Source organism: Leptosomus discolor, chromosome 3, assembly GCF_034619465.1.
Source record: "Leptosomus discolor isolate bLepDis1 chromosome 3, bLepDis1.hap2, whole genome shotgun sequence".
NCBI lineage: Eukaryota > Metazoa > Chordata > Aves > Leptosomiformes > Leptosomidae > Leptosomus > Leptosomus discolor.
In genome coordinates, this window is record NC_141393.1 from 14,709,930 (window position 1) to 14,721,464 (window position 11,535).

Genomic DNA, 11,535 nt, shown 5'->3' on the forward strand with positions numbered 1-11,535 from the left:
GGCAGCAAATGTTTATATCTGAGTTTTGTACGTACCGTAGTTACTGAAATACAGTTTTTAGGTGTGCACTTAAATTTTCACTGGCATTGAAAGTCTAAAGTTGCTTGAGGCAGTTATAATTTAATAAAAGGATAGAATGAATAAAGACTAACTGAGTGAGATGGGACATAAAGATAGTGCACTACAAAACAGCCACACAGGCCCAAAAGCTGTAGAGAAGATGCTTGCTCCCGCAGCCTCCCCTTCAGGCTGTAGCAGCCTGGGTGCTCCACACAGACCTGGCACAGAAGCTGCACCTGAGCCGCTCGCGAGCTGCCTGAAGCTTAGGGGTCACAAGCTGCTCACTGCAGGCTAGCAGAGAATTAATTCTACATGCTTTTAAACTGGCACGGCCCCATTGGAAAAGGTTTCTTAGCAGATGATAACAGCAAGAAGCTGGGAAAAAACAGGGTGGGAACTGCTTTTTTCCAGTGACTGTGTTTCCACAAACATATGTCAAGCTCTAGCTCTAGATGCAGTGGAGTGACAGAACATTTTCCCTCACTCAGCATTCACTGGGCACCACTGGGCTGCAGTGGGATGTCACCCAGCTGGCATGCCCCCCAGGAGTTACATGCCATGGGAGCGACACAGAGGTATGAGGAGAATTGGTGCATACATTTTTACCAGCATAATTGTGGCATCTTCTAAATCTCTAACACATGAACAGAATTGGACATAAATGTATGCCTGTGGCCTAGGTATTTCTCTGTGCTAGTGTGATGAATGTGCTCATGGGGAGTGAGGTTCTAAGAATACACCTACTCGTTTGCAGGGGGTGGTCAAAACGTCCTACAAAAGCCACTCACTGTGGCAACAGCAGATTGAGCATTGGGATTCTTTGAAGTCTGGCTTCCCTTTTTAATTATTATTAATATTAATATTAATATTATTTGTTAAGCACCATATGCTCAAAACTTTCAAGGCAGGATGATATGGTCTCTGCTCCCATGTTCTAACGGCAGGTTTGATGCTGGAACCTGCATTTACACAAGCGACAGTGCCATACCCTGCACCATCTGCCGAGGGGCTGGACCTGACTGGCTGGCAGGCAATCATACAATGAAAACTTGATGGAAAAATCTGCAACGTGAAAGGAGCACCACAAGACTGAAATACATAATTATTTTTTTTACCAGAAGAGATTTTTAAGATGTGAAGATCTTTTGAACACAAACTGGAATCACTTCAACTTTTGCATTCCCGCTCTGTTTCTTCCTCTCTGAAATGACCCCAGGCTGGCCCTTGCCCTTGCTTTGGGGAATGCACTTCTGATTTGTATCTCAGGAGGCTGAGAGATATGGAATAAACTCTCATTACCTCTTGCTAATGTAAAGCACCAGCTAATGTAAAGCACCACACAGCAGATGCCTGAAGCCCTGCTCAGTGGGGTCGATGTGAAACAATAGCAGACCCCCGGCAGGATCCTTCCTTCAACTTCCACAGGACCCAGTGTAATGGAGAGAGCTGTCTCTGGCTGTCCATTTAAAAAGCCTTGCCTTTACAAAGACTGCAGCAACATGGGCATCACTAAGAAGAGCCTCGTTGTTGTGCTAACTAGGAATTCTCATTAATTGATATCACTATCGGGGTCCCCGAGCCTCAGTGTAAGCAGCAGGAGTTATAGTGCATGAGAAAGCCCCCACGCAATGGCATTGCTGTGGGTTAACAGAGTACTAACGAGCTGAAAAGTGAGATCCTGCACGAGGAAACACAGGACCAGATCATGAAAAACACAGCACAACCCCAGGGAAGCGCTCAGGCATCGTTAGTTGGGGGATACTCCAGCTGCTACAGGGGCCCACATGGAAATAGCCACACCATTGTAGGCTACAAGGAGCCAATGGCAATGTCCCAAGAGCCATCATTTCCACCCAGCAGTGTGGGCTAAGTGGAAAACTCAATGTGGCATCGCACAGAGACTGCAGCGTGGTTCTTCAGCACAAGGCCAGGGACCTTCCCTTGCAAGACGCGAGGCCAGAGGTGATTTGGGCTTTCCCCAACCATGCTGCAGCAGAAGAGGTACCGTACGGTCACTGCTTCCAGACACTCATGGGAGTGGCACATTACGTTGCCATCTCTCACAGCCTGAAATTATACTAAAACACCCACCTATTTTTCAGAGACCACATCTACAATTTTAGCAAAGGGCAGTTGCAGGAGGCCCTTGGGACCAGACTGTCTCTTCTACACCTGTGAGCCTGCAAGCACAGCCACAGAGGGTCCTCCAAGACCTAAGTGTCCAAGGGGCTCAGGCACATTCGTACACTGCTTAGAGCACTCACAGGGTCTCCTCAGGGGTGGATAAATGATGCTAGGTGAGCTGAAAGTCGGAAACACTAGCATTTTTTTCATTTGGTTGCAGTAAAGACTTATGACAATTGAAGAGAAAAACTTTTCACAGCATGCTTAGAATAAACAGTCATTCTTTATCATACAGAGTCACACCTTATACATAAATAATCTGAATGTCTCGCTCTTTCATGGAAAGTAACAGAGAAAAACCTTCAAGGTTGATACATGGGAGCTGGCATTACAAATCACATAGGTTCAAACCCAAATCCTGCATCCAAATATGCAGACATTTGGTTCCAGAGATGACCTATACACCACCTCCCTCCCCTGCCCTGGAAGGAACTGAATCAGGACACTCCTTGGAAGACCACCCCCATCATCAACCTCTGGTTATGGATCCTAACCCTGCAGCCTTGGCCCCATCGCTGAAATGCAGTCCTTTATATTTGCAGTGGTATGAAATCCTGGTCGGCAGCTGCAGGAGGAGTGGTTGCCTTCTCCAAGGTGCGTTATCCACAGGTTTTCAGAGGTGACTGAACTAACTAAGCCTACCCAAGCCGGATCCCTTGCAGATATTTCTATTTCTTGGCTGACAAGCTGGTTACCAAAGCAGCAAGGCTAGGTATTGCCCAGTCTAGTGACACTTGACTAAAACTGGGAGCATTTATGTGGAACAGCAATATGGGAACAGATAAAGAAGCTAGCGAGGCTGCAATGAGAAATTTGAGCTTTGATCAAGAAGACAGCAGCATCTGACTCTATCTGAGCTGGCAGAGAGATCCCATCCCAAAGCAAAATAAAATATGTCATTCTTTTCAGCAGATGAACTTCTCCCCAGCAGTTTGTTCCTCCCAGGATCATTTTATGTGATCTCATTGTCTTTCAAGTCTTTCCTCTGAGGAAGCCGATCGTTTAATATAGACTACAGTGTTTGCATCCGGTATTAAATCAGTCAGGCTACTCCGAAATGAGGCGAGTGGGCGTCCTGGAAAGGAAATAAAAATGCAAGTTTAATAGAGGAGATAGGTTCACCTTGACTCATGCTATTTATGGCAAAAGACAGAGAAACACACTGTTTGCTCAGTGGAGGGTCACTCCACCCTGCCACAGATGTGTTTTACACTCTCAGCAAACTCCAGATGCTCACCAAGTGTGCACAAGGAATGCACAGTTGGACCCCAAAGGCTTTTACATCTTGCTTTGCTTTACCAAGCTGCCCTAAGAGGGACTAGCATGTTCTCACAGCTCTCATTAATCCAACTGGCTAAGTTAGGCACTTGGCATTTCAGCCACAGACTTTTGGCATCTTTGGCTGCAAAGATGCGTTGTAAAACTGTGAGGAAGAAAAATGTCAGGAAGGGAAACATTAACAGACCACAGGCACGGTGCGGGATGGCAGAGATCAGCATCCGAGCCAGGCGCTGCGGAAACAGTCTTCTGTCCTGCGTGCTGCTGCTTCTGCATCCCCACTGCTGGTTTAAGTGGGGTTCCTTCCAGCCAGGCACCCAACACAGCAACTAACAGCTGTCCCATGAGGAAGCCAGATGCGATGCGTTAGGCACAACTTGCACAATCCATTGCTGGTGCGAAACCGGCTCAAAGAGATTTATGTTGCATCAGTGAAAGCACTCTTGTGTCACTAGTTAGCCACACGCCAATTGTACATGAATGCACAGAAGAGCTACGGGTTTGGTAGTTTTGGAGGGGTTTTTTTAAATGTCATGTGAGCTGACAAGATGTGATTCTTCAGCACCATCACTGAAAACACTCATTTACCTCATTCAGTGCTTCACTTTATAAGTAACAATTTAGCCCACAATTGAAGTGTCAGCTAAATGAGGTAATTTACCATCATTCTGAGAACATGCTAACCGTAAGAGGCTATAATCAGAGCTAATTACAGGGACATTTTGGAAATCCATTGGTTTGGGGCTTTAGTTTTGATAAAGGTGATAACAAATTGTAAGCTATGATTCTTTTAATTATAACAATAGCAACCACCTTTTTTTACATAGCTTCTTTCATCTCTAAAAACCCCACAGCTTTTTGCAAACTATACACACCACAGGAATTGTTTAGCCTAACACCAAAGTGAAGCCATCTCTGCACGAAGTAAGTAACTGTTTAGCAATACCTAGCAGTCCTGCGCAAAATTTGTAGAGGAAAGAAGGTGCAGAAGGAGAATATAATTTCTCTTGTGCCTCCTTACAAATACTCAGGGGATCCTTGGATGCCCACTGTGGCAGACATCTGATCTTGAGGGTAAGGAAGGCAGCTTTTACACATGCCCATAGACTCAAGGCACTATGGAGGAGGGCAGCAGCATTGTCCCCACTCGCGCCTGAAGAAGCAGGGGCGCCACGTGGCGGCACCCTGTCACATCTGCCCAAGCTCACCTGTCCACGTCCTCTGCTGGGTGATGATAAAACTTTGACACTGAGGTTGGGAGTTACAAATTGCGGCGGCTTCCTCGGCACTGTGAACAGAGAGCAGGCATCCCAGGTGGCTGTAGGAGGGCCAGCACTTGTAGTCTTCTCCTTCCACCGTTCGGAAGCCCTTTAGGGAGATGTAGTCTGGGAACAGAAAGAGGGTGTTTAGGGAAACTCTTTAAGTGCACTTTCAGAGACTAGTTTACACTATACACTTAGTGTGCTGCACTTCAGTGAAACTCTTAAAGGAAATATGATAGTGATAGATTGAACTGACCTGCTTAGATGGAGTGGGTGGAGCTGCAAAGTTAAAAGATACTCAGATCCTGACTTTTGCTTCTGCTACGGAGCACAGGACCGCAATTCCGCCACAGACGAGAGGGGGCAGACCTCTCAGAGGTGAAGGGACAAGGGAGCGACCACAGGGGTAGGTGAGAGGGGGAGGCTGTTGCGCAGACCCACAGACCCTCCGCTTCTTCTCCAGAGAAGCCAGCCTCACAACGGCCTCTCTACACCTCAGCCCTGACAGCAGAACCAGCTCATCACTGATCCAGCACTGAGCCACGTCAGGCACATGCTGGCCCACCATCATGGTGCTACCCACAGGCACAGGAGATTTAGGAACCAGGGGGGGGGGAAGGGAGGCCAGATCCTGCCCCAGTGAGATACAGAAGACCTGACAAGCCCGACCAGGTGATGTTCAGGCTATTGTTCATTGACTGCTAAGAGTCTCTCCCTACCTTCACACACCTCTAGGATGGTGATCATTTTGGCACATTGATACTGAGCCAGTTGCAAAGCGAAAATGTTGGAAAATACTTGTAATTCCTGTGCAAATGACCAGGTATCTTTGTTCGTAACAGTGCAAATTCCAGTTCTTTCATGCATAAAGAGATTTCCTTCTGCAAGCCACCATCGCTACACCACTATCTCAAGCGAGTGCTCAGGAAAATGTAAGCCTCATTAACCACTGGCCTTTTGAAACCTTCCTTCTGATGAAACTCATCTCTACCACCAAAAGTGTCCTTTCCAGAGGAATCTACCTCATAAAGGCTCATTTATCCATCCACAGGTCCAATAGGATGGTCTTCAGAAAACAGAAATTTAGTGGGCACCAAGGCGCCAACTACTCTGCCACATTCACCTCGGTGGTTTCACCTCCCTGCTGTATGCTCCCATAATAACCTCAGCTCAGCAGTCAGAAGCCACCAAGCAAAATGAGAAGTTTGAATATCAGCCCAGAAAACTGACCCATTGGTCCATAGGATGAGATGACCCCGAAGAGAGGCAAGCAGACACTCAGTAGTTTGCTACTCTGGTCTAGTTGCTTAAGCTATCCCAAATACATTCACCTGAAGCACCGATGCAGATTATGAGAAGAGTATATAGAAGCAGTGTGAACATATGTCCATATGTAGGCCACATTGTCTGCACCACATGTACTTTGCAAAACAATGCAATCATGCATAGCTCCCATGAGAAAACAATAAAAGGCTGCTCAAAAAAATATACTTTTGATGCTTTTCCTAGTGTAGGGCCTGAATGTATGGGAGGTCAGAATCTGACCAGCTACCAAGTTCCTTGCTCCCTCAGTAGTTATGTTATGTAAAGCATTCAAAATCACGCACCTTTTAAAAGAAGAGGTCTTTTCTGCAGATAAAGCCCAGACTTGTACAGATGTAAAACCTTTTCAAAAGCTTTCAGGGTTTCATTTATTCCATACCGTAAATCACCTACATTTAAAGAAAAAGATGACAAAGATGAATAATTCCATGAAATACCATTTGGAGACTTCTAATAAATAAGTTTATTAATATTAGCTGGTACCTGTTGCATTCAGAATATCGCTCAAAAAGGGCCGCAAAGCCAATGGTGCAGAGTGTGGCAAAAGATAGGTGAAAAAATACCTGCAAAAAATCCCACAGACTGATTAGAATACAGTTGCTTAATTTCCCTAGTGATTAAGTTGTCTACATTTTCCCGTGACTCAATTATCCACATGCAACTAGTAAGTCTGCTTTGGTTATCAAGTTATGTTTGAGCACTTCATTGGCAAGTTCTGTGAGTTGGGCTGAAAGCCTGGTCCCTGCAGCACAGCATGCTGTCAAGCACCGCGTGAAATCTACCTTGCAAAGGCTCACGCAACAGAGCCTTCCCTCATTCCCCGGGCCATTTTTGTACACTAAGCAATGCAGTTCCCATTAAAAAAAAGGTGTGTATAAAAGAAGACTCATGCAAGACCTTTCCCTCACCCTAAAAAGGTCTAGCATTCTTATTGTCCCTGGAAAGGCAGGACTACTCCCCTGAACCTTCCAGAAAACTCCTGTTCTACAAGAGACAAGTGCGTTACTGCAAGGCTGCAATAATCTATGCAGGGATTTGCCCTTTAATGCTGAATCCTGCAAATTCAGGCTGCGTTACTAAGTCCTTCTGTGTAAATATCCAGCTGCCAAGGCTTCCCCCCGCCCCCGGTACTTGACCTGCCAAGCATCAGCGGTGAGTGGAAGCCCTCGCGCTTTCAGCTGGTGGCCTACACAAAGCGCTGCAGCAGTCTCAGCCCGCTGCCCGTTACCCGTTATCCGTTTCATTGCTCTTCCATAGGTGTCCATAGTCTCCATAAGGACACTCGGAGTTTGAGGGAGAGAAGTTAGCCAGCCTGTTCCCAACAGGGGGGCTCAAAGCCCATGGGCTTTGGCAGGTAGCCCACGCTGCCACCACTTTCAGCAAACACAGCCCATGGATGTCAAATGCCAGGGCTTGTTTGGCAAACAGTAAATTCACAGGTGCAACCTCTGGGGCAAGTTTCTAGAGGGCGTCGGGGAAAGGGAGCAGCAGAAGAAAGATGCCTTGATTCTCACCAAACAACTACATTATTTTCCTGCCTTATAAGGAAAATAAACTTGCTTCAAAGCGATCCTTAACTACCCTTTGACGGAGGTGAGGGGGAATCACTGCATGGAAGAACCACAAGATGGTAGAGGCTACACGGCAGTGTGTGAGCTCAGCCACCCCATATTTTCCCCCCATCTTGTTGGACATACCGATATGCATTGAAAAGATTCTTCTTTTCATTTATTCCTTCACATTTCCCAACCACAGAGCATTTGAGAGGGAAGCTTTTTGTAGGGAAGTCAAGTGTGCAGTCATTATCTTCCTTGCATGACAGTTCCTCAGTGCTGGCATCATCCATGTCTGTCACTTTTAGGTTTCCATCCACCATAACAAACTGCCTCGGCTGGAAATCCAAGAGGACTATTGAACCCAGGGGCGAATGTGCCAAGTAAAACAGCAGTTTCACAAGACTCAGGCAAATCTAAGAAAGAGAAGATGAATATGCATGGGAAAAGCAGATGAAAAACAGCTATTAAACTGGAAGCAGAACAAAGGGGAGGGCATTCAATGAAATTAAAAGAAAAAAACCCTCATATAGTACTTAAAAGGTAATTATATGTATGCTACAAAATTTATTATCAACATTGCCACAGGATTTGACTGGTAAGTAGTTTAGCAACATTTTTTAAAAATGTGCAAATACAAAAAGAGACATTTGCAGCTAGAGAAACTAGAGGAGAAAGCTGTGAGGAAAACAATAGCAGCCTTCATGTTTCAGGAGCTATATTGATTTGCTAGTTGAAATCAGAAGGGGTTTTTCCCACTCTGGCATAGAATTAATACATTCCCCTCCCTTCCCCCATGCTGCTCCATACAGACTGAGGCTCCATGGTCATTAATACCAGATTCATGCCTTGCTGCATCACTCAGCAGTATGAATTTGGGCACACAATCATGCTTCTGAAGAATTAGCCAAAGCATGCAATGTATTTATTGCCAGCTTTTTTGCTGTTATGTCAACTTTCTGGCAGCAGAGAAAGGTCAGACAATACCTGATCCAGCAGAAAGCTCAGCAAATGATTTTTGAACAAACTAGAACTAGAAGAGTGCATTTATACTGCACCACCACTTTGCTCAAGTGGCTTTCTGCAGCAGTTTTCATTCAGTATCGGGAGCCCTGGCACCAGATGAACAGCTAGGCGTGCCAGGCAGACCCGCACCACCCCTGCCGCCTCCGATAGCAATCTATGCAGGCGCGAGGGTTTGTTTGCTCACTTGGAAGAGCTCACAGAATTACTGGTATCTGATGTGGCTCATCAGAGGGGAATCCCATCCGTTTAGACGCCCTAATTAGGAAACAGGACTAGACAGTGCCAGTGTAAGTTCTGAATTAGTATCTTCATGAGTCAAAAGATTATGAAAATCTTAATGCCACCATACCAGACCTCACCACCAGCTAATCCAGCATCATGGGTTTCTAGCTCCACAGAGACTTTGGCACATTTGGGAAGATGAGGTGCTGGGAAAGCTATGTAGAAGCCAGTATGAAATAGTTTGTAAGCAAAATTGGAACTCCGCAGGCTACGAGAAATGACTCTGGAAGCTCTGACGCTATTTTAATTTGATTAGTGAAGCAATCGTAAGAATCCCAGCTTCACATCCCGCAGCTCAGCGAGCACGGTTGCCACACTCCCCCTCTGGCTTGGATGGCAAGGCTCCTTTTCAACATTGCGGACCGCATGCAGGCAGGGATTTTATTTTGGGACTTCTGTTGTTGTGTTTCTATTTTGCTCAAAGCATTTCTTACCAACATTAAGGTACCCATGCTTCTACTTCATCCTCTCTTTCCTCCTGGGAACCAAACAAGTAGTAGTGAACCCCCAATTGAGACCTTGAGGCAAACTGTAATACAAGCTATAACCAAAATAAGTGCCATGTCCTAAGTCGTTTATGTTCCCGGGGAGCTTAACTGTCCCTATGCAGGGTGCTTAGGAGACAAGGCAGATCTCACTAACAGGGATGCAATCCTAGCACCTACGGCAGGAGGAAAGCAATTCAGTACAGCAATACCTGAAGGGCTATCACACAAACAGCACACAAGCACATGGGGAGAGACAGGCTGCCCGGCGTGCTGCCTAAAGCAGGTAATACGCAGAAACCAACAGACTCAGCGCGGTGAGGCAGCTTTCCCAAGCGAGACCCAGCCTTCTGAAGGGCCTCGCTACGAAAGCCCCTCTGTGAGGTGGCACAATATAGAAGGCAAACGAGCAATCCGGTGTGACACTGGGTATCAAACACACCCGAGCCCTCAGCAAGATTTTGTGGCCGTTTCCTCACAGATGTAGCTCTTTTAACATCGCTCCAGAGAGAAGGAATATAACTGTGAGACGCCACGCTAGGGCTATTTTAATATGACTTAAAAGGAGTGAAAGCAAAATGACTTAAGGACAATTTGCGGGAGCAAGCAGTGTCAGCGTGCCGATCCCGTTTGCCTCAGCAGTCACCACGGGCTCTCCGCATTTACCCAGCTTGCGGTCTAAAAGCAACTGACAACTCCCTTTGCTTTGTTTTCTTACTTTAAATCTCTCCTCCCAGGGGGTCTGCAGAAGCTGAATCATCTCCAGAGGGGATCCCAGCTCCAGCATAGCTGTGACCCGTATTTCGGGATCTCCGCTATTATCATAGCATTGACCGTGCAGCTGCCGGGAGGGAAGGAGCGATTGTCAGAGCGATGCCGCTGCCACCGCCAGCGAGGACGGGCCGCCCGGGGACGGGCCCGGGACGGGCAACACCGGCGGATCGACTCAACCCCAGCACTGAGCGCCCCGTCCCCCCCCCGCCCCCCGCCAAATCTCCGTGCCGAGGGAGCACATCCCGCGCCCCGCCGTACCTGGACGATGCCGGGATGCTGCAGGCGCTGCAGCAGCGTCACCTCCTTCAGCAGCTTGTAGGCGGCCAGGCGGCGGCAGCCCGCCGGCGCCCCGTACCGCTGCACGCACTGCCGCACCTCCCGGCCCGCCCCGTGCACCGACTTGAGGGCGACGGCCTCGCCGCCCGCCAGCGCCGCCCGCGCCACCACCTTGGTGAAGCCCCAGCCCAGCACGCTGACGCCCGTCACCAGGCTCAGGTCGCCGCAGCCCAGCCCGCCCGACGCCGCCGCCGCTTCCCCGCCGCCGCCCGCCGCCGCTGCCAGGCGCCGCAGGTCGCGCCGCCTCTGCCGCAGCTCCTCCCGCAAGCCCGGCGGCAGCGGGAAAGGCGGCGGCGGCGGCGGTGGTGGCGGCGGGGAGCCCGCCTGCCCCTCACCGCCACCGCCCGTCAGCGCCAGCAGCGCCAGCGCCAGCAGCGCCAGCAGCGCCGCCGCGCTCAGCCGGGCGCCCCGCCGCGCCCGCGCCGCCGCCGCCGCCGCCGCCATGGGGAGCGGGGCTGCGCCGCAGCGGGCTCCGGCCGCTCTGCCGCCCGCGCTCCGCGGTGCTGGGGAGGCGAGCGCCGCCGAGGGGGCGTGTCGGGCGGGCGGCCTCCCCGGCGCCGGGAGCCCCCACCCCTGCCGGCCCGGCCCGGCCCTGCGGGGCAGCCGCTGCCCGAGGGGGGCCGCGGGCGCATGAGGCAGCGGCGGCTCGGACCGCCCGCGGAGGGGAGGTCGCTGCGGCGGCGGAGCCGAAGCGGTTCTGGGCGAGAGGTGGCCCGGGGCGGGGGTCAGAGCTGCCGGGAGCGAGCGGTACATCCCGGCCGGCGCCCGCCCGGCCGCCCCTTCCCGCGGAGGCTGTTGGTAGCGAAGCGGGCTGAGTTCGCGGGCGTGGGCTTCGTCCGTGCTGCTGCAGTTACCACAGAACGCAGCCGGGTGATGTAAACCGGATCAAAACTAGTAAGAACTGAGCTATCGCGTTCCCGCGGCTTTGAGAAGTCTCAGGCTCGGTTTCTAAGAAAAGCAAACGCTGACAGT

General features: G+C 49.6%; 1 protein-coding gene across 1 annotated transcript; it reads right to left on the reverse strand.

Moving 5' to 3' along the window:
• Positions 1–3,206: 3,206 nt before the first annotated feature.
• On the reverse strand, positions 3,207–11,007 carry LOC104346118 (extracellular tyrosine-protein kinase PKDCC). The gene is made up of 7 exons (XM_086462972.1): positions 10,486–11,007; positions 10,172–10,294; positions 7,805–8,076; positions 6,591–6,670; positions 6,392–6,496; positions 4,731–4,907; positions 3,207–3,319 (listed from the first exon to the last, which is right to left on the reverse strand). The coding sequence occupies exons 1-7, from the start codon at positions 11,005–11,007 to the stop codon at positions 3,207–3,209; spliced, it is 1,392 nt and encodes a 463-aa protein (XP_086319098.1).
• Between the last annotated feature and the right edge of the window lie 528 nt (positions 11,008–11,535).